At 56.8% G+C, this 18,591-nt stretch overlaps 1 protein-coding gene across 8 annotated transcripts in view; it reads left to right on the plus strand.

Moving 5' to 3' along the window:
* The window catches only part of CUL9 (cullin 9), a 37,104-nt gene that overhangs the window by 8,747 nt on the left and 9,766 nt on the right, over positions 1-18,591 (plus strand). For all 8 annotated transcript variants that reach the window (XM_076334877.1, XM_076334875.1, XM_076334876.1 and 5 more), the window contains 28 exons: positions 3,109-3,247; positions 5,053-5,243; positions 5,744-6,119; positions 6,326-6,527; positions 6,837-7,044; positions 7,149-7,342; positions 7,488-7,705; positions 7,849-8,080; positions 8,427-8,532; positions 8,866-9,093; positions 9,259-9,349; positions 9,440-9,611; positions 9,813-9,918; positions 10,304-10,399; positions 10,492-10,667; positions 11,210-11,343; positions 11,423-11,599; positions 11,871-11,986; positions 12,484-12,666; positions 13,046-13,203; positions 13,555-13,765; positions 13,864-14,029; positions 14,183-14,328; positions 14,507-14,624; positions 15,050-15,252; positions 15,337-15,596; positions 15,674-16,037; positions 16,359-16,499. In XM_076334877.1, the coding sequence (XP_076190992.1) occupies positions 3,109-3,247; positions 5,053-5,243; positions 5,744-6,119; positions 6,326-6,527; positions 6,837-7,044; positions 7,149-7,342; positions 7,488-7,705; positions 7,849-8,080; positions 8,427-8,532; positions 8,866-9,093; positions 9,259-9,349; positions 9,440-9,611; positions 9,813-9,918; positions 10,304-10,399; positions 10,492-10,667; positions 11,210-11,343; positions 11,423-11,599; positions 11,871-11,986; positions 12,484-12,666; positions 13,046-13,203; positions 13,555-13,765; positions 13,864-14,029; positions 14,183-14,328; positions 14,507-14,624; positions 15,050-15,252; positions 15,337-15,596; positions 15,674-16,037; positions 16,359-16,499 (5,112 nt within the window). The remainder of the gene's footprint in view (positions 1-3,108; positions 3,248-5,052; positions 5,244-5,743; positions 6,120-6,325; positions 6,528-6,836; positions 7,045-7,148; positions 7,343-7,487; positions 7,706-7,848; positions 8,081-8,426; positions 8,533-8,865; positions 9,094-9,258; positions 9,350-9,439; positions 9,612-9,812; positions 9,919-10,303; positions 10,400-10,491; positions 10,668-11,209; positions 11,344-11,422; positions 11,600-11,870; positions 11,987-12,483; positions 12,667-13,045; positions 13,204-13,554; positions 13,766-13,863; positions 14,030-14,182; positions 14,329-14,506; positions 14,625-15,049; positions 15,253-15,336; positions 15,597-15,673; positions 16,038-16,358; positions 16,500-18,591) is intronic.

An 18,591-nucleotide genomic window follows, 5' to 3' on the forward strand; every position in this document is an offset into this window, starting at 1 on the left:
GCTTTTTCCTTCTGATACTCTTCTGTTTATTCAGTGAGAACTGGTTTTAGGATTAATTTTTCCAGTCGCCTTTCAGTAACTTTTAACTTACTTTGGTCCGGGCTCCTTAACTGCCTTCTAGTTTTGGAGCACATCTTGCAGCTATAATTTAGACCAGCAGCTTAAAATGCTCCGAAATGTGCATGTGCAAGAAGGATGCTTCCAGCCTTATCTGCTTGTTTGGTGGTGGGTATTACCAGTATGTGCTGGTATTGGGAGAGCATAACTGTTAGGGCAACATGTGCTGTGCAAATATGGCTTGCCCATCTTACTTGCACTTTCTTCTAGTCCCATTCTTTCCCCTTCATACTCTTAAGTTCTTGGGTTCTGTTGAGCATATTTCTTGCCCACAGTTCCTCTACTTAATCACTTTCTTCTCTGGTTTAATAATTTACCGTTTGATGCCCTGTGCTTTACTGAAGTTGATGATTGAAATAGATCTTTTTTTTTTTAATCTGGAAAAATCAGTTACTTCAGCAAAGAAAGCTAATGCATCAATCTGTCAGAGTTGAAACTTGAAGCAGGTTTACCTGTTAATTCAGATTTATTGTTTATCTTGAATACCTTTAGTTATTCTTTCCACTGAAATATGCTTTAAAGGTTTGCATTAGTAGAAGTCAAAGTAGTGAAGCTGTAGTGATGATTTATTTAATCAATTTTTTTCTCAGATTAGAAGCACTGGCTTTAGTGTTCGTCAGTCACATGGAAACACCACTGCATAACCTAAATCATTCCCAATTTCCAACTGTGCTTCTGGCAGATTACTTGGCATGTCTTTCATCTCTCTCCTACAAACTGAACTTTGCTTCTCTCTCAGTTGTGGCAACTACCGGATTTGTATCCTTCTACCCATTATCAGTTTGCTTTGCTTTCTTTTGTGTTTACTCAATATTCAAGTAAAATACTCTTCTAGTTTTGGACCATGCAGAGGTGATTTTTCATTGCAGCCCTCCTCAATTGAATAACTGCTTTGCATCTTATTTTTAAGTGGTTGATAAACCTTTTGTCTTTTATAACCCAGTCTGTAAAGATAAATTGCAAAGGAAATATGTTTCCTACTGATCCTATCTTTGTCCTTATGCTCCTTGATTTCTAAGATCTGTGTTTTTCTAAAATTCTGTTTTCTATTTCTTATAAGCTTGTACTTGCTTTTACTCTTAATGTAACTGGGCACTTGGAAAGAGCACCAAGATCCTTTCACATTTTTCTCCTGTTGCCTGTGGTATAAATTTCAGAGGGTTTTTTTATTCACTGTTGAGCTGAAGTGTACTGTTAACTTCCATTCTCTTTGTCCAGTTGGTCCCTTGGGTTCCTTCTCCTGTCTATTTTTCTATTTAATTAGGTTGAATGAACTTGCAATTGCTCCATCCAGGCTTATTTTCAATAACAGTCTTCTGTAAGGCTGATGTCTACTGGCAAAACCAGATCTAAATGGTAATAAATATTCAGTGAAGAAGTTTGTTGGCTGTTATATTTGGAAGTACCTAATTTCTGCTGCTATTAGCGTTCCTTGCCCTCCAGTCTGTCTAGGAAGTTGGGAATGTACATGCAGTCTTTGGTGGTGTTAATTTTTACCCTGCTCTTTATGTTCATATCTGGTATGTGTCTGTAGCAGTCCATCAGAGTTATGTGAGAAACTTATGAGTCAAACCATTCAATGAGGTTTTTTTCCACAGGGAGATACCAGGAATCTGACATCTCAAAATCATCTTTGTGACGACAACTCTTGATCATTGTTGCTTTTCTGGGCCTTTGCCATCAGCCTCTCTTTGAAGGGAAACTTGATTTTTATCTCTGCTCCTCTTTCTTATCTTATGTATCGCACTTGCTGTATATTGGCAGTTTATCTACTGGTAACTAGTGAGTTCAAGTTACAAGAACTGCTTCTCCTTGGTCTTTGTTAAAATTTTGATCCTTTCCTTTTCGATTAGTTCTGGTTTTGCAGCTCATCCTGCCTGAGGCTTGCTGTCAGTCTTCTGTGTGCAAAATGCAAATTCATGTGCATTTTTGATTGGGCCAGTCCATCATGAGTCTGTCTCTTACCTCCTCTCATCTTCCCTTTGTTGCTTTGTTTTCTGTTGCTTTCTTTGCCTCTCCAAAGAAAAGTTTCACTGTTGTGTCTGGGCCTTCAGTCATATGACTCCTTTGAGATGATATTTGGTACATAACCAGTTTAGGTCAGGGATTCATTGAAGACTAATTGGTGTTGTGTGTAGAGTTTAACTCAATTTCCTTCCATATAGTGCTTTCTCAAAGTCTTTCAGCATCTTATCTCTTTAGCTCTCCAGTACAATGGAGTCCTAGTAGCATTGGTGTAACTCCAAAAGAGCTCAGTGAATCAGGCAACCCATATGTTTTTCTGCTGGTTATTTTAAGTTATTGACATGTTGTACTTGCTGTTGCTGGGTCCTCCTTCTGCTCAGAAGGTTAAATGTAAAACTATGGTATGGGAAACCATAAAAAAACCCCTTTTGATTTTGAGAGGCAACTTGGACAAAGCACAGAAAACAATTGGCTTCTTTGAGACATGCTTGTCAAGAGCCCAAAACCTGTCTTGAGAGGGCTGGTGAATGACCAAGGTGTGAAAGTATAACCAATAGAAGGTAAAGTCAGAGTAGGAAAAATAGTTTTCTTTACATTTGCATTCACCAAGTGTTTCGTGCCTCAAGACCCTTTATATACAGCTCATCTGCCTCAAGGTAGTGTTGGTTAAGGTGTTCCTTTGTATGCTTTTCGCAAGGCACCTGCTGCTGGGTACTTTTGGAACGGGCATGATTATTAACTAGATGCACTGCTGTCACTGCTGTTGTGCTAGATGAAATTTGTAGTGGTTGCAAGCAAAGTTGGTGTTTTTTTTTAATAAAGATCCCAGTGTAACGAGGGGAACAAGTTAATAAAGACGGTATGCTTAAAAATCAGACTGTGTGTTGAAATCTGTATCTGAATTAGGTGGTCTTCTACTTGAACAGTGCTTGCTATCTTCATGCATTTGGGAAACGGGAGGACAAATGTAGCATGAGGATTGAATGAGTGAGCAAATCTGATCATCTAGATCTGTTTCACCCACAGGTTTTATGGCAGTCAACAGGTCAGACCTACTGGATGCGTTGGCACATGTTGGAGATTATTGGCTTTGGAGACCAGTGGGAAGATCCTGCTGCTCAGGAAAAAGAATATAGTCTGATAGAGAGCTTTAATCTAGACACAGGTGAGATTACGTGCTGCATGTGTGTGGCTGTGTCATCTCTTTCTGATTCTGCTGTGGCATATTTTTGAGTGGTGAACTTCATGTGGCTAAGCATATAACAACTAGCAGGTTGGATTTAGAAAGCACTATGAGCTTTTAGTTTGTATGACCATGTAGAGCTGGTTAAGTAATTACATGGCTTGTAGTTGCATGGAATATTTTTGAATCCTAGACTTCTGTCATGATATAATAGAAGTCATGATACAAAAAGCATAAAATTTGATTTAAACTGCAACTGTCAAAAATGTGTGTTTGAATTAACTGAACAAACTGCCAGAATAAGAACATAGAATCTCTCTGAGATGAAGCTGCTTTAGGCACCCTCAGATCCCCTTAAATAAGTGATGTGGATTTTTAAAAGCATTAACATGCCAACAATTTGTTTAACTTCATACCACTCAGTTTTGGGCAAGGTGAGCATTAAATGCACTGTTTTCATAAGACATCTGCAGAATATCCTAGAATCCTTTGACATTGCTCTTGTACTGGGAGACAATAGGAGGGAAAATGCAGACTTCAGATACCCCTTTCTTGTTCAGCTTCTGATGTGACTCTGGCCAGGGAAACCTGTTAAAGTAACTTTTATCATGCCCATGATCTTGTAGGACATCTTTTGGGTACAGTGATTTGGATTTAACTGCTGCAAGAGACAGAATATACATGAGATCAGCAGCTAATTATCCACTTTAAAAATATTCTTATTGCCAGTTGAAAAGATGGCTTCTTTAATGGCTTCTACCTCTTGTAACTAAAGATTTAACTGCACGTCAGTTTGAAGTGGCTAAGTTAAAACAAACTTGGTTAGACTTTGCCTTTTTTCTTGGTGTCTCTGATTTTGGTAGAAGCATGGTCTCTATATCACTTGTGTAAAACTCTTTCCAGTCATCATGTCCCACATAGAAATTTAATTGAAAAAGTAGATGCTTTCTGCTTTGGATCTTGACAGTTGGATAAGTTAGTTCCTGTTGACTGACTATTGGTAATCAGCCGTATATGTAGTTGCTTTTAGCACGCTTGAGCCTCTTAGAGTGAGTTTGGCCCTTTTCTGTTGAGTCTTGAGGTGGTGAATGTCTCCCACCTTGCATTTGCAGAGAGAGCTGCAAGTTGTGTCTTAGCAGATATCAGCAAGTGTTGATTCAGCCTTATTTCTAAATTACTTAGGGAATATCTAAGCTACGTAACGGATTTTATCTCCCTCTCTTCATTTTGGATGCATTAGCTGGAAGGAGTGTGATAACTGTGCAGTCTCATTTGCTGTTGCCTATAAGTATTTGCCCTGTTAGCCAGCAGGAGGCGTTTGGAAAAGAGAGAAGCTCATGGCAGAATTAACTTCCTATCCATTGACTCTAGCATCTTGGGCCAGCTCTGTTCCCCCTTCTGCAGCTGCACGCTGGCGCTGTGGGTTCTGCTGGTGCTGGGTGTTCGAGTGCATTGCCTGGCTGGTCCAGGCGCTGTGGGAACAGGCTGGGGGAGCAGTGAGCTAGAGGTGCCCATTTTGAGCATGTGCTTTTTCTGTTCTACAGCCCAAAGAGGTTCAAGTGAAGATGGTAATCCCCATCTCTACAGCTTCTGGGGTCTCCTCCCAGCATGTTCCCCCTCTCTTGCTGCCCTCCTGTCACCTCCCTTTCCTACAGCAGGGATGGTGGGGACCTCTTCTGCCCAGATGGTCCGCATGAGCTCTTTCCCTGGGGAATGTGGAGTGTGCAGTAGAGGATGGGGGAATTGGCAGAGCTGACAGTGCCTTTCCTTGCTTTGCTCTCCTGCAGTTACGCAGCCGTTTTTCTGCAAGCCCTTTGGGGGGCTGTATTCCCTGCCTTACCTGGGGGAGCAGCCGACCAAGGCTGCAGAGGCCCTGAGCCGTGCCGAGTGGTGGGAGCTGCTCTTCTTTGTGAAGAAGCTGGAAGCACAGGAGCAGAAAGAGATCACCTGTCTCATCCAGCAGGACCAGGGAGAGCAGGTATGGGCCAGAGCCTGCAGTGGGGAAACAGGAGTGAGGGAGCGAGGGAGAACGTTAGGGAAGGGCCCGGGCCCGGAGGAGGAGACGGCAAGCGTGAGCTGTGCAGGGACAGCCTGAACGAGGCAGAAATGGGACTGAAATGGGAGGGTGAGTGGGGGATGGCGAAAGCGTGGGGAGCTGGGCACAGCAGAGGGGTGAGGAGAGATGAGAGGAAACGCAGTCTCCCATGACCCTGGAAGAGTGACTGTGTCCAGTGAGGTTTGGGTAGGCGAGGCAAGCCCATGGGGCGATTCTGCCGGTTGCAGTTGGGTGGTGAGTGCAGGTGGGAGGTCTGGTCTGGTGGTAGTTGGGCTGGGGACAGCCAGGGGAGGGTGGCACTGGGGAATGGCCCTGGGGGTCTCTGGCGGTGCAGCCTTTCTGTCTGTTCTGGCACTGGCCGTCACAAGGGGCGTGGGGTCTGTGGCGAGTCCGTGAGGGTTAACTTGACCCCATCTGTCCAGCTGTCGGAGGTGGATGAAGAAGCCCTGATCCAGCTGTCGGTACCTGCGGAGCTGGCCCAGAAGGTGCTGCGGGTCTTGGAGAAGCGGTGCCAGGGCAGTGCTCAGCGTGACCTGCGCAGCTCCCACATCTATGCCAAATACTTCCTCGGTAGCGGGGCCAAGCAGGATGGCGGGGGGAGCACCGTGGTATCCTCAGAGGGTGCCGGCTGCAGGAGCACTGGCTCTGAAGCCACGACAGCCAAGGAAGACCTTTCTGCAGCCGCAGTGCCGCCCCGAGCCCCCGCTGTGGCGGTGAAGTCAGATTCCCAGCTGTTCAGCGAGCTCCTTGAGAGGGAAGGGCTGTTCTTCCCCGAGGTGACAGAGGAGCAGATCAAAGGTAATCTCCTGCTACGCGCTGGGGCACATGCACAGTGCTGGAGGCGGCTCCGTTGCCTCGATGGAGGAAGGCTCTGGGCAGGGCATGGGAGGCAAGGCACGGGAGGCAAGGCACCTGGAGGTTGCCTGGGGAGGGAGGGCCTGTGGATGCATGGCGCCCCGGGAGTTGCTGCCCTGACGCCTGTGTCCCTGCCTCCCTCCCGCCAGTGTTGGGCAGCTCCGAGGGGGTGAGCGAGAGGGGCTCGCTGTCCAAGATTGCAGCCATGGTGGATGTGATCCAGAGCAGCAGCTCAGAGGTGGGGCTGCGCTTAGCTGGGCTCAAGCACATCATGAAGATCCTGGAGGAGGAGCCTGAGCCCCAGGAGCAAGTCGGCAAAGCCCAGGGTGGGCTGGGGACCAGGAGTGTTGGGTGAGCTATGGGGTGCTGCGCACCCTTCGTGCTGGCTGGGGAGGGCCGTGTCAGCAGGGTGGGGGACGGAACTGGAGGTGGGAGTGCGGGAGGTGGCAGTGGAAGCGTGAAGGCCGGTATGTCCCCGCGTGCTCGGCAAGAAGAGGGGTGGATCTTGTGTCCCTTTGTCCCAGGCAGTTTCATTCCTGGGGCTGACCCAGCTGCGGTAGAGCCGTGTGGGCAGGGAGAAAGTGGCTGGCGGGGCCCGGGGAGCCGGTGTGCCAGCAGCAGTGCGAGGCTGCTCCTCCTGAGGCGTCCTTTGCCATGCAGGGAGAAGCTGGTGAAGGTGGCAGTAGAGCTGCTGAGCACTGAGGTGGCAGAGAAGGCCCTGGTGGTGGTGACGCTGCGGCTGCTGGCCGTACTCATGGCGAAGTATGACTGGCGCATGCTGTTTGCCACGGAGGGCGGTGTGCGGGCTGTGCTGGCCTGCATGCAGCAGCACGCCTCCTCCGCCCTGGTGCAGCAGGCTGGCCTGGCGGTGAGCATGGCGGAGGGGATGCTGTAGGTGGGTGGGCAGGGTGCAGGCTCGCCCAGGTGTGGCGGAGAGGCCTGCTGCCCTTCTGACTGCTGTTGACCTTGCAGGCCCTGAAGGTGCTGGTGGGAGCTGTGGCCGGCGAGCCAGGAGGTGCCGGTGGGAAGCCCTTGCCCCTGAACCATGCTGACGTGCAGATGATGCGGGAGATCTTTGCCAGCATCGGCTCTGCCTCCAGCGAGGGCTCGGCAAGCCTGCTGAGTGCCATCCCTGCTGCCATGAGCACCTTGCAGAGGGTCCCAGGGTAGGGGCAGAGTGAGGACAGCATCTGGGGGTGGGGGGGACCCTCTGCATGGGGGGGAGCGGGCAAGGCAGGCAGGTGGCTTGTGGGTGCAGGGGAGGCTCCGTGCTTGGGGGAAGAAGGTGCCTGCATCGCTCTGTCCCTGCAGGGGCTCCTCAGGCGTGCAGAACGGCTTGCTGGTGGTGAACATGCTGATCGACAGCCACCGGGGCCTGGCGGAGCAGCTGGCAAGCTGCGATCTCCCCACGGTGCTGCAGAGCTGCTGGTGGGACAGGCAGAGCACTGGCTGCCCTCACGCCATGCTGGCCCTCAGTGCGATCAACCGCCTTGCGGAGCACCGGATACCCCTGGGCCCAGAGACGGCAGGTAGCGTGCCGCCCGCACTCCCTGCCATGCCATGGCCCCACGGATGCAGCGGGCAGGGCTGCCTCGTCTGCCAGGGCAGAGCACCCCGCTGGTGGCTCTCAAGCGAGTGCCTGGGCTGGGCCCATGTGTCCTTGTCATGGCAGGCAGAGAGGCCCCACTGGACCTGAGGGATGTGCCGACGCTTCTGGACGGCCTGGGGGACGGCACCTTGTCCAAGGATGTGGTGGTGGCCCTGGAGCGGCAGCTCTGCGGTGAAGGCCCCGTCCCCTCTGGCGAGGCAGCCCGGCTGCTGCAGGACCACAGGTGCTTCAGGCTGCTGCTGCACAGCTTTGAGCTGCTGGGGGCGGAGAAGGCTGTGAGCCTGAGCATCCTCAGGTGGGTCCAGGGGGATTTGGTGGGGGTCTGGGGCCTCTGCAGCAGGTGTGTGAGTGCTGGTGGTGATGCTGGGGGGACACAGCGCATGTTTGTGGGTCCTGATGGGGCTGATCTTCTTCACCAGGGGCAGGTGCACCCCAGCACATATGCGGCTGCTGATTGGGGTGTCCTGGGGCACAGGGCCATGTGGGGACAGAGCAGCACGTGCCTGGGTGCTGGTGGGGTGTCCGAGGTGCCTGGGGAGCCTTGGCTCCCAGTCCCTGTGGGGTGCCGGCCTTCCCAGTGGGCTGCCTCTGGCACCGCTGTCTGTGTGCCCTGGCCTGAGTGGGCCCCCTCCATCATTCAGGATCCTGAACAAGTTCTTGGACGGTTACCAGGAGGATGAGCTGCCCTGGCACGAGTGTGTGGAGCCCTGTTTGTCTTCCCTGAGTGCCCACAGCAGTGACCGGGAGGTGAGGGGGCCCGGGGACTCCCAGCAGGCAGGGGTGGCTTTGCTGGCTGTGCCGTGCATCGGCCGGGCCTGGCGTTGGTGAAGCGGGGTCCCCGCCTGCAGCAGCCTGGCCTTGTTGTGGCCAACATGCTGGGAGAGGTGGGGAGCGGCTGTCCCGGCTGTGGCCGTGGCCATGTCCCGATGGCTGATGGTGCCCAGCGCCATGCCCGGCCAGGCTTTCCTGGGCACTGCTGCGGCGTCGGGGTGGAGAGGATGGAGCGCTGCAGCACCCCGCTGCTGGGGCCTGGCAGGTTCCCGGCACCGGCCCGGCCGCTCACGGCTGCCTGCTCAGCAGGTGGTGCAGGAGGTCGTTGGCTTCCTGCACCGCCTGGCCACCGCCAGCAAGGACTGCGCGGTGGTGATGTGCCGTGTAGGCACCCGTGAGGCTCTGTCCAAAGCCCTGGACAAGCACAGTACGGCTCTGTCGCTGGCGCCAGCCCTGCTTGACCTGGTGATTGACTGTGAGAAGTACGCCAGCCTCTACAAGAAGCTGACGACGAGCATCTTGGCTGGCTGCATCCAGGTGGGCTGGGGGAGGCCCAGCTGTGCTGGGGCTCTGGGTCTTGGGGCCGTCCAGCTGTCCCCGGCGCCGAGGGGCGGCCTTCTGCTGTCTGCCTGCCGCAGCCCTGCGGTGGGCGAGGGGAGGAGGACCCAGGGCCCCCGGTAAGAGCCTCTCCCCATCCCGTAGCTGGTGCTGGGGCAGATTGAGGAGCACCGCCGGAGCCACCAGCCCATCAGCATCCCCTTCTTTGACGTCTTTCTGCGCAACCTGTGCCGAGGTGAGTGCGGGGAGCGGGAGCGGGAGCTGGAGCCCTGTGCCTGGCACGTGCTGGCCTGGCAGCTGGAGGCTCCATGTGCTCTTCCCACAGGCTCCAGCGTGGAGGTGAAGGAGGACAAGTGTTGGGAGAAGGTGCAGGTCTCCTCCAACCCGCACCGGGCCAGCAAGCTCACGGACAGGAACCCCAAGACCTACTGGGAGTCGAATGGCAGCACTGGCTCCCACTTCATCACCGTCCACATGCAGTGTGGTGTGGTGGTCAGGTGGGGCTGGGCTGGGGGGCCTTGGGGCCAGGAGGGCCAGCGGTGTGCGGGGAGGAGAGGGCTTTGGGGATCTGTGCGAGCCCTGCCCCAGTGGTCCCTGTCCTGGGGGTTGCTGGACGTGGGCAGCAGTGCGTGGGGCTGGCAGGGGCCAGGGCAGGGAGGTGGGAACTGCTGGGCAGCACCGTGTTTGCTGTGCTGCAGGGAGATGAGCATGCTGGTGGCCAGTGAGGACTCCAGCTACATGCCAGCCCGTGTCGTGGTGCTGGGGGGAGACAGCCCTGCCGCCATCAGAACTGAGCTCAACGCGGTGAGTCTCGCACAGGCTGCTCAGGCCATGGGACGCCATGGGAGCGGTGGGCTGGTCCTTGCTGTGCCCTGTGAAGGTCTCGCCCTGGTGCCGGGGCCCTGGGAGGTGCCCCGCAGGGAGGTGGGGATGGCAGGAGCTGTGCTGCAGGAGCCTCCTGGCTGTAGGCAGTGGGTGCTGGAGACGTGGGCATGGGCAGCCCTGCAGCCCAGTCTGCAGCAGGCTGGTGTGCTGGGGCTGTGAGGCAGAAGTGGGGCCCCGGTGGGGAGTGCCCTGTGGCTGCTGAGGGGCACAGAGGCCATGGCTTTAATGGGGGGTGGCCAGGGGAGCATGCAGGGGGGCTGGCGCTCGCTGCCTGGCGTGCTGAGGGTTCGCTGTCTGCCTGCAGGTGACCGTCCTCCCCTCAGACAGCAGAGTGATCCTGCTGGAGAACATGACCCGCTTCTGGCCCATTATCCAGATCCGGGTGAAGCGGTGCCAGCAGGTAGGGGAGCAGGGGGCCGGGCCAGGGAGCTGGCAGTGTGGAGCCTCAGGGCCATGCCTGAGGAGCATGCTGAGGGTCCCGCTCTCCCATAGGGCGGCATTGACACACGTGTGCGTGGCATCGAGGTGCTGGGTCCCAAGCCCACTTTCTGGCCCATCTTCAAGGAGCAGCTGTGCCGGCGGACGTTCCTCTCCTGCACTGCTCGGGCTCATGCCTGGTGCCAGGAGATCTGCCGGGACCGGGGGCGACTGCTGCAGCTCTTCGGCAGGTGAGTTGTCTCCTGGCTGCGCCATCGCATCCCCGGTGTCCCAGGGCCTGGGGGGATGGTGCTGGCAGCCCGCAAGGGGACTGCAGGGCCAGGAGAGGAGCAGCCGGGTGTCCTGCCTGGGCAGGGAGGGGGCCTCGCTCCTCCCTGACCACCAGCGGTCCCAGAGGGCCAGGGCCACCTTGGGGTCCCCCAGGTTTAAGCTGGGCACGTGGGCACGGCTAACCCACCAGAGAGGTGCCCCGCAGGGGCTGGCGCGTCCTGACCTGGCGGAGGTCGGTCAGGCACAGGCAGGATCTCGTGGCCAGAGGCACCACGCAGCCCCCCAGTTTGGCGGGGGCCACGAGGGCCCCGAGGCCCAGTGCAGGCAGGGCCCAGGGGCAGCGAGGGACCCTGGCTGCTGGGGGCAAGTTGGGCTGCTGAGCCGTCGTGCCTGGCAAGGGGCAGGGCAGGGAGTGACCACCACGCTCTGCTTTCCTGGGGGAGTCCCCCCGGCTGTCGGCAGGTGCCCAGCAGCTGTGTGTGCTGCCCGGTCGCTGTTGCAGGCTGAACCGGGCGCTGCGGCATGAGCAGGGCTTTGCCGACCGCTTCCTTCCTGACGACGAGGCGGCCTGGGCCTTGGGCAGGACGTGCTGGGAGGCCCTGGTGAACCCCTTGGTGCAGAGCATCACCAGCCCAGGTACCCTGCACTCTCCCTGGCCCGTCCGCACCGTGCCCCAGGCTGAGGCACCCTGCTCTGAGTCTGGTTGGCCTCGCAGACCCCCACGGCGTCAGCCCCCTGGCCTGGCTGCTGAGCGAGTACCTGGAGAGCGTGGAGCCACCCCGCCGCGCCACGAGCCGTGGTGCTGTCTTTGGTTCCCGTGTGCGGCGCCTGACCCAGCTCCTGGTGCATGTGGACCCCAGCGGCCCAGAGCCAGAGGAGGCAAGAGCAGCTGGTGAGCGAGGGGCTGCCCTCCCGTGGGGCTGGGAGGACAGTGGTCCAGAGTGCCAGGCTGCGGCCGTGGGGATCTGCTGGGGAGCTCTGGGGAGGGCCCTGTGGCACAGGAGGCTCCCAAGCCGGGGGAGGCTCGTGGCCGTGCCCCTGCAGTGGCCCTGCCTCCCCGGCATCTCTGTCCTGCGTCCCCCGAGAGAGGGGGAGGCTGCTGGTGGTCAGTGTGCGGAGCCTGCCCACGGAGCCACGCTGAGCCCAGGGTTGTCCCTTGGCAGGCGGGAAGGAGGGGAAGAACAAGGAGGTGCCGGCCAGGGCTGCGAAGGCAGTGGTGGAGAAGTCGAGCAGCCTGTGGGGCATCTCACAGTGCTGGCGTGGCGTGGTGCAGCAGCAGGTAGAGCTTGGAGGGCCGTCCGTGGGGGCCAGAGAGGGCATGTGGGACCCTGCACCGGGCGGGTGTAGGGGGGAGCGGGGCCTGGCGGTGCCCTGGGAGCATGGGGAGGGCGCAGGGCTGTTCCTGGCCTCTGTGGGGACAGCCCTGCTGCGCTTGCCGGCCTGGCAGGGCTCAGGTGTCAGCCTGACCCTATACCCAGGCTGGTGCTGCAGGCTGGGAGACAGGTACAGTGTCGGGCTACTTATTTCCTGCTGGGCTGCTGCTGCGCTTCTGTCCTGCCCCTGCAGCCCCTGCCCAGCCCTCGGGGCTGCGCTCCCGCCTTGCCGCAAGCTCTCGGTAGCCCGTGGCAGCACCGGGGCCTCTAGTTGGCCCCTAGCCGGGACCTAGGTGGTGTCGGCAGTTGGTGTCGGCAGAGTGAGGCTGGGGCTGCAGACGTTCCCGCGGGCCATGGGCGCGTCCCGCTGCGGGGCTCACCCCTCTCCTGGCATGTCCCACAGGTGCAGCGGTTCCTGGAGGCGGCAGGGCAGGCGCCGGACCTAGTGGAACGATACTGCGGGCTGTACCAGCGCCTGCGTGGTGCCACGGAGGAGCTCTTTGGGCAGCAGGCCGCCTTTGTGCTGGCCCTGGGCCAGGGCTTCGCAGGGGCTTTGCTGCAGCTCTCCTTCCTTACCACCCTGCATGTGAGTCGAGGGAGCGTGGCACCAGTGCTGGGGTCCCGGGCGCAGGCTGGGGAGGCCGTCCTGGCGCACGGCCTCAGGGCAAGCTCTGGGTGGGCAGTGTCCTGCCCTCTCCCCCCCCCCTCCCCCCCCCCCCCCCCCCCTCGCCACAGAACCCTGCCCTGCGGTGGCCCTGGACGGTGCCCAGCTGCGGGTGCGCAGCGCTTGTCACAGCGTGGCCCCAGCCCCAGCGCGCTCCTGTCTCAGGCTGGTGCCTGGGCACCCTTGGCCCCTGCCCGAGAGCCCCAGGGTTTCCCAGCTGCTCCCCCCAGGGACATTCCCCTAGCCCAGCCCTGCGGCCACTCGGTGAGCCCCCTCCACAGCCAGCCCTGTCCCTCTGCAGGTGAGTGAGCAGTTTGCCCGCTACCTTGATGGGCAGATCCAGGAGCTCCACAGGGCTGCGGGCAGCGCAGGGCCGCTGCAGTGGCTGCAGCAGATCCTGGAGCCCTTCGTCGTTTTCAGTGGCCTGGAGCTCGCCCACACCTTCGAGCACTTCTACCGGTGAGGGGTGCCATGTCTCTATGGAACCAGAGGGCCTGGTGCTGCGTGGTGTGGTGTGGCAGGGGAGGCGCAGGCGGTGCTGAGGCCGTGGCTGAGCCTGGCCTGGTGTGGCAGTGGTGCTCCCGCTTTGCTTTTCCTGGCTCTGGCGTGTGGAGGGAAAGGCTGTTGAGGGCTTGTGGCCACTGCCAGTCTGCAGATGCACGTTCCCTCCCTGGCGACAGGGAGGGGAGACAGGTGCTGCCGGGCCCGTGCGCCTTGGGGTGAGGCCGGGGCCGTCTCTGTCTCCTGGCGGGTGGCTGATGGCCACGGGGCTTGGGCCGGCCCCTGACCTGACGCTGGCGCCTGTGGCAGGCACTACCTGGGGGACCGGCTCCTGGCGCAAGGGCCGTCCTGGCTGGAAGGAGCCATCGTGGAGCAGATCGGGCTGTGCTTCCCTAGCCGCTTCCCCCAAAAGATGCTGAGCAACTTGGCCGAGTCGGAGGAGCTCCAGCAGCAGTTTTACCTCTTCCAGCTGCAGGAGCAGGACAAGCGTCTGCTGGAGCTGGACACGGGCCTGGACGAGGTGAGCGTGCTGGTGGGGTGGGGAGGCTGGGGGCCACCCGCTTTCCTCAAAGGGATCCTGGGGCCTGTCCTGAGCTGCCCTCGTGTCCACCTGCCCAGGCACTGGGGACGGCCTCGGTGGTGGATGTGCCGGAGGTGAAGGTGCTGGCCCTGTCCCCGCACTGCTGGCCCGTTTCCCCGTTCTGCTACATGGATGAACCTGGGAGGTTTTTCTCGGTGGCCCTGAGCTCCCCCCTGGATGAGTTTGCCGACTTCTGCAGGCGGAGTGAGTGTCGCGGCAGTGGGTGTGCGTGGGGGGTCTTGCCGGGGCCCAGCCGCTCCACAGCAGGTCAGGCAGAAGCGGCAGGACTGCTGGGGTGTGCTGGGAGTGCCCGGCAGGGCTGGCCCCTGGCCCTTGCGCTGATGCGGTCTCTGGCAGGCCAGAGCCAGCTGGGCTGGGAGTGCACGAAGCCCCGGCGGCTGCAGTGGACGTGGCTGGGCTATGCCGAACTGCAGTTTGGAGACTGCGTCCTCCACGTGTCCACGCTGCAGATGTACATCCTGCTGTGCTTCAACAGCGCCGAGGTAGGAGCTGGGGCCGCAGCGGGGTGAGGGAGGCAGCGGATGCTGGAGCGTAGCAGGGCCATGTTCTCCCCTCCAGCGGGGTCTCCAGTGGTGTTTGGGGCACAGGCCCCGCCTTGTTTGGCCAGGCCTCCAGCTGGTGGGTCTTGGCTGGCCGTTCCCCTCCCGCATCCTCCTGTAGGAGGTGGCTGTGGAGACCCTGCTGCAGGCTACGGGGCTCCCTGCTGACCTGGTGCACCACGCACTGACACCGCTGACCCACGGCGAGGGCATCCTGGTGTGGAGCTGCACGCCAGGAGGTGAGTGTGGGGCTGGGGCACCCCTGGGGAGGCGCTGGTCTGAGCCCCAAGCGGGTGCTGGGGTAGGGGTGCATGAGCTTGTAGGCGAAGCAAGTGGGCTGGGGTGAGCGTGTCTGTTGGTGCTCGGGGCGCCGGTCTGTGTGTCAAGCTGGGGCCTGAGGCCATGTGTAGAGCTGGGGGAGGTGTGTGGGGCTGGGGCTTGGGGCCGTGGGTCGGCGTGGGTGGTTGGGTCTCAGGTCTGTGTGTGGGGCTGGGGACTGGGGCCAGGGGTTGTGTGTGTGGCTGTTGCTTGGGGACAGGGAGGGGGCTGACACCTGTGAAGGCAGCAGCGGGAGGCTCAGGGTTGGGTCCAACAGCCACACGTGTGTCCTGGGGCTCCTTCAGGGCCCAGCTCGGGGCTTGGCTGACCCTGGGCTGGGTGCTAGCTCCAGGTGCGCTGCGGCTGAACCAGGCAGCCCTGGCCCATGCCTCTGGCCGCCAGCTGAGGCTGCTGCCCCGGCAGAGGTACCTGCGGGCGGAGAGGGCTGAGGTCAGTGCCCTGGAAAGGAAGAGGAACGTCCTCTGCTGCCTCATCACCCGCATCCTCAAGGTGGAGAAGCAGCTCCACATTGACAACCTGGTGTTTAGGGTATGGAGGGCTTGAGGGGCAGAGAGGGGCCGCTGGGTGCTGCGCTGCACTGTACTGCAACGTGGGGCTCCCTTGCTGCTGTAGGTGATTGATGCCTGTCAGAAGGGTGAGTTGGGTCCAGGGCTGCAGTTCCTGAGCTTCTGCTGCCACAGCGTGGACGTGCTGTCCTGTGTCCTGCACCTGCTGAACCAGGGCTATCTCCGGCGCCAGGAGGAGAGGCCTCATGTCTTGGAATACATCTCTGCTGAGCCCACAACACCTCTTGGGGGCCAGGCACAGATGGTTTTCCAGAGCAGGCCACCAGAGGCATCTCAGGATAAGGACAGCATAGACTGCCTGTATTGGTAGGGATGCATGTCACCAGGTGTGGAGGGGTGTGCATCTCCACCATGTATGGACATGACACATTTCTCCATATCAGGTTGAATCCTGGCATAGGCAGGTCGGAGGAGTTTCTCATGGCAATGCTGCAGGTGCCAATGGGGCACACACTTAGTCCAGAGGAGGCGAAGCTGCTCATGAACCAGACAGTACAGCAGGTCCAGGATACTCTGAGCATCCCGGATGATGTTGCTCGGCACCTCCTCATGCACTGCAGGTGGAATGTGGATTTCCTGATCCAGTGCTATGTGGAGAACCGTGAGACCCTTCTCATCTCCTCGGGGCTGCAAGTGCAGGATGCCCAGCCCACCCCGAGCCCAGGAACCCACTGCCCAGTCTGTGTGAACCAGCTGTGTCCCACTGAGAAGCCACCAACCCTCTGCTGCATGCACTACTGCTGCAAGGTGAAGGTCCTGGGGTCTTTGACTCCTGTAACTTGGTAGGGAATTGCTGCTGCCTAGTTGGTGGCAGTTGGTTGGCTTTGTCTGAAGCTGTTATTCAGGTGATTTTCACAGACCTCATACATTCTCTTTGCTCAGCTCCCTTGTTTGTTGTGACCCTTCAGGTCCTGATTAGTCTGTCCCACTTTTGTGCTTTTGAGTACTTACCCACAGTTTGTGGTGGTTTTGTGCACCCTCTGCTGGGTGGGGTGGGCTTCCAGGGACACATGACCCAGGTGGTGCAGCTCCTGTTTAGCTCTGACCTCTCCTTTTCTGCCTTCACAGCCCTGTTGGAGTGAGTATCTCACGACTCGCATTGAACAGAACATGGTTGTCAACTGCACCTGTCCCATATCCGAGTGCTGTGCACAGCCAACTACAGCCTTCATTTGTTCCATCATTTCCTCCGAGGAGATTATAGCCAAGGTGAAGTAGGAGAGGTGGTTACTGGGTGTCCAAGCTCTGTTTCATTTTGGTCAGCACCAGCAGATAATCTTGCTGCTGCTTTTCCCCTTCCCATTACTAAGACTGGCAGTGTGATAATTGAGGCAGACCAGATTTCTGCCCGTTGGTGTCTGTTGTCTCTGATCATGGTCAATACCAGCTATTCAGGAAAGCATAACATCAACAAAAGAGCACAGTGGTATTTCCTCTAAACATGTCTCCAGCAAACAACATTTCAGGTGCATCCTTAGTTGAGGACCAGGTGAGAGCTGTGGTAGCCGCTCATGACAAGTATACTCTGCTGGTGTGCTGGAAGCAATTGTAAAATCTAGGACAAATGAAGAGAAAACATTTGAGCAATTTCATTTTATTGCTGCACCAATGACCCCAATGTCCTTTCTCTTCCATCAGTCTCTGGCTTTGAGCACCTCAGGTTTTTGTGAAGATGACAGAAGTTACTACATCAGACTTAATCTTGATTCTAATTAAGTCTGTGTGGGTCTACAGACATATCTAAACCAGGCTTCCTGAGCTATGCTCACCTTAGTCCTCAGTCAGCAGGGGGCAGCAGGAGCTGCTTTTTCCGAGGCAGAAGCTTCTTTTTCTCCCTATTCTTCCAGTTTTTAGTTATTACTTAGAGCTGAATGCCCTCCCCACCTAATGGCAGAGCTGTGGCTGTCGCATGATAGACTCTTTTTGTTAATTGCTGGACAGAACAGGTGTCTCACCTGTTTTCCACTGCTTTGTTGTTTGACAGGTCTCCACCAGCAATTGCTTCTCCAAAAATATTCTCCTTCTCTTCTAGCTTGTTACTGTCATTATGATCCTGTGTGAACAGTCATAAGGAGAAATGAACAGTAGTCATAAAGACTTCTCTATCTTACAATTTTTCTTTAAGCTTGCAAACTGGCAACCAAAATGGGCAAGCCTACGGAACAGCATTTCCTTCAATGTATCTTTTCTATCTTGTTTTCTGTAAGAAGTGCTTGGAGAATTAGTGCATGTATCTGGGCAGTTCTTACTGGCTCTGCAAATCCTGTAGTCACACCTGTCTGAGAGCAGGATTTAATATCCTGTTGCTATGGCTGTTTTATTAAAAAAAAAAAAAAAAATTTGCAGGTCAACATAAATTGCAGGCAATTTTAAGAAGTTGCTCTGATGCTCTCACTGAAATGTTATCTGTTTCCCTTTTTGCTCAGTAAGTGGTATGGCTGGAGCGTTCATAGAATCATAGAATAGTTTGGGTTGGAAGGGACCTCTAAAGGTCATCTAGTCCAACCCCCCCTGCCATGGGCAGGGACATCTTCAACTAAATGAGGTTGCTCAGAGCCTTGTCCAGCCTGACCTTGAATGTTTCCAGGGATGGGGCATCCACCACCTCTCTGGGCAACCTGTGCCAGTGCTTCACCACCCTCAGCGTAAAAAATTTCTTCCTTAAATCAAGTCTAAATCTACCCCCCTTTAGTTTAAAGCCATTCCCCCTTGTCCTGTCGCAACAGGCCCTGCTAAAAAGTTTGCCGCCATCTTTTTTATAAGCCCCCTTTAAGTACTGATAGGCTGCAATAAGGTCTCTCCCGAACATAAGTCCCAAGACATGACCGTACGATGAGCTTCATCATTACATGTCTTCAGAGTAGCTTGTATTGGGGCTATGTTTTGCATCTGTGCTGGAAACAGCCTCGATAACCCAGGATGTGTTAGTTATTGCCGAGCAGTGCTTGCACAGTGCCAAGGGCTTTTCTGCTCCTCAGACTGCCCCGCCAGCGAGCAGGCTGGGGGTGCACAAGACGCTGGGAGGGGGACACAGCGGGGACATCTCACCCCAACTGACCAAAGGGATATGGTCGCATACGGTCGCACCATGCGACGCCATGCTCAGCAATAAAACTGGGTGGTGGAGGTTGGCGGGGGCTGCCCTTGCTCAGGGACTGCCTGGGCATCCATCGGTTGGTGGTCAGCAATTGCTTTCTTCTGCATCACTTGTTTTGCTTGGGCTTTATTTTCCTCTCTCTTTCTTGTTTGTTGGGGTTTTTCCCTTACGATTTTGTTTTTAATTATAAAACCGCCTTTACCC

The sequence above is a fragment of the Aptenodytes patagonicus genome, chromosome 3 (assembly GCF_965638725.1).
Source record: "Aptenodytes patagonicus chromosome 3, bAptPat1.pri.cur, whole genome shotgun sequence".
Lineage (NCBI taxonomy): Eukaryota > Metazoa > Chordata > Aves > Sphenisciformes > Spheniscidae > Aptenodytes > Aptenodytes patagonicus.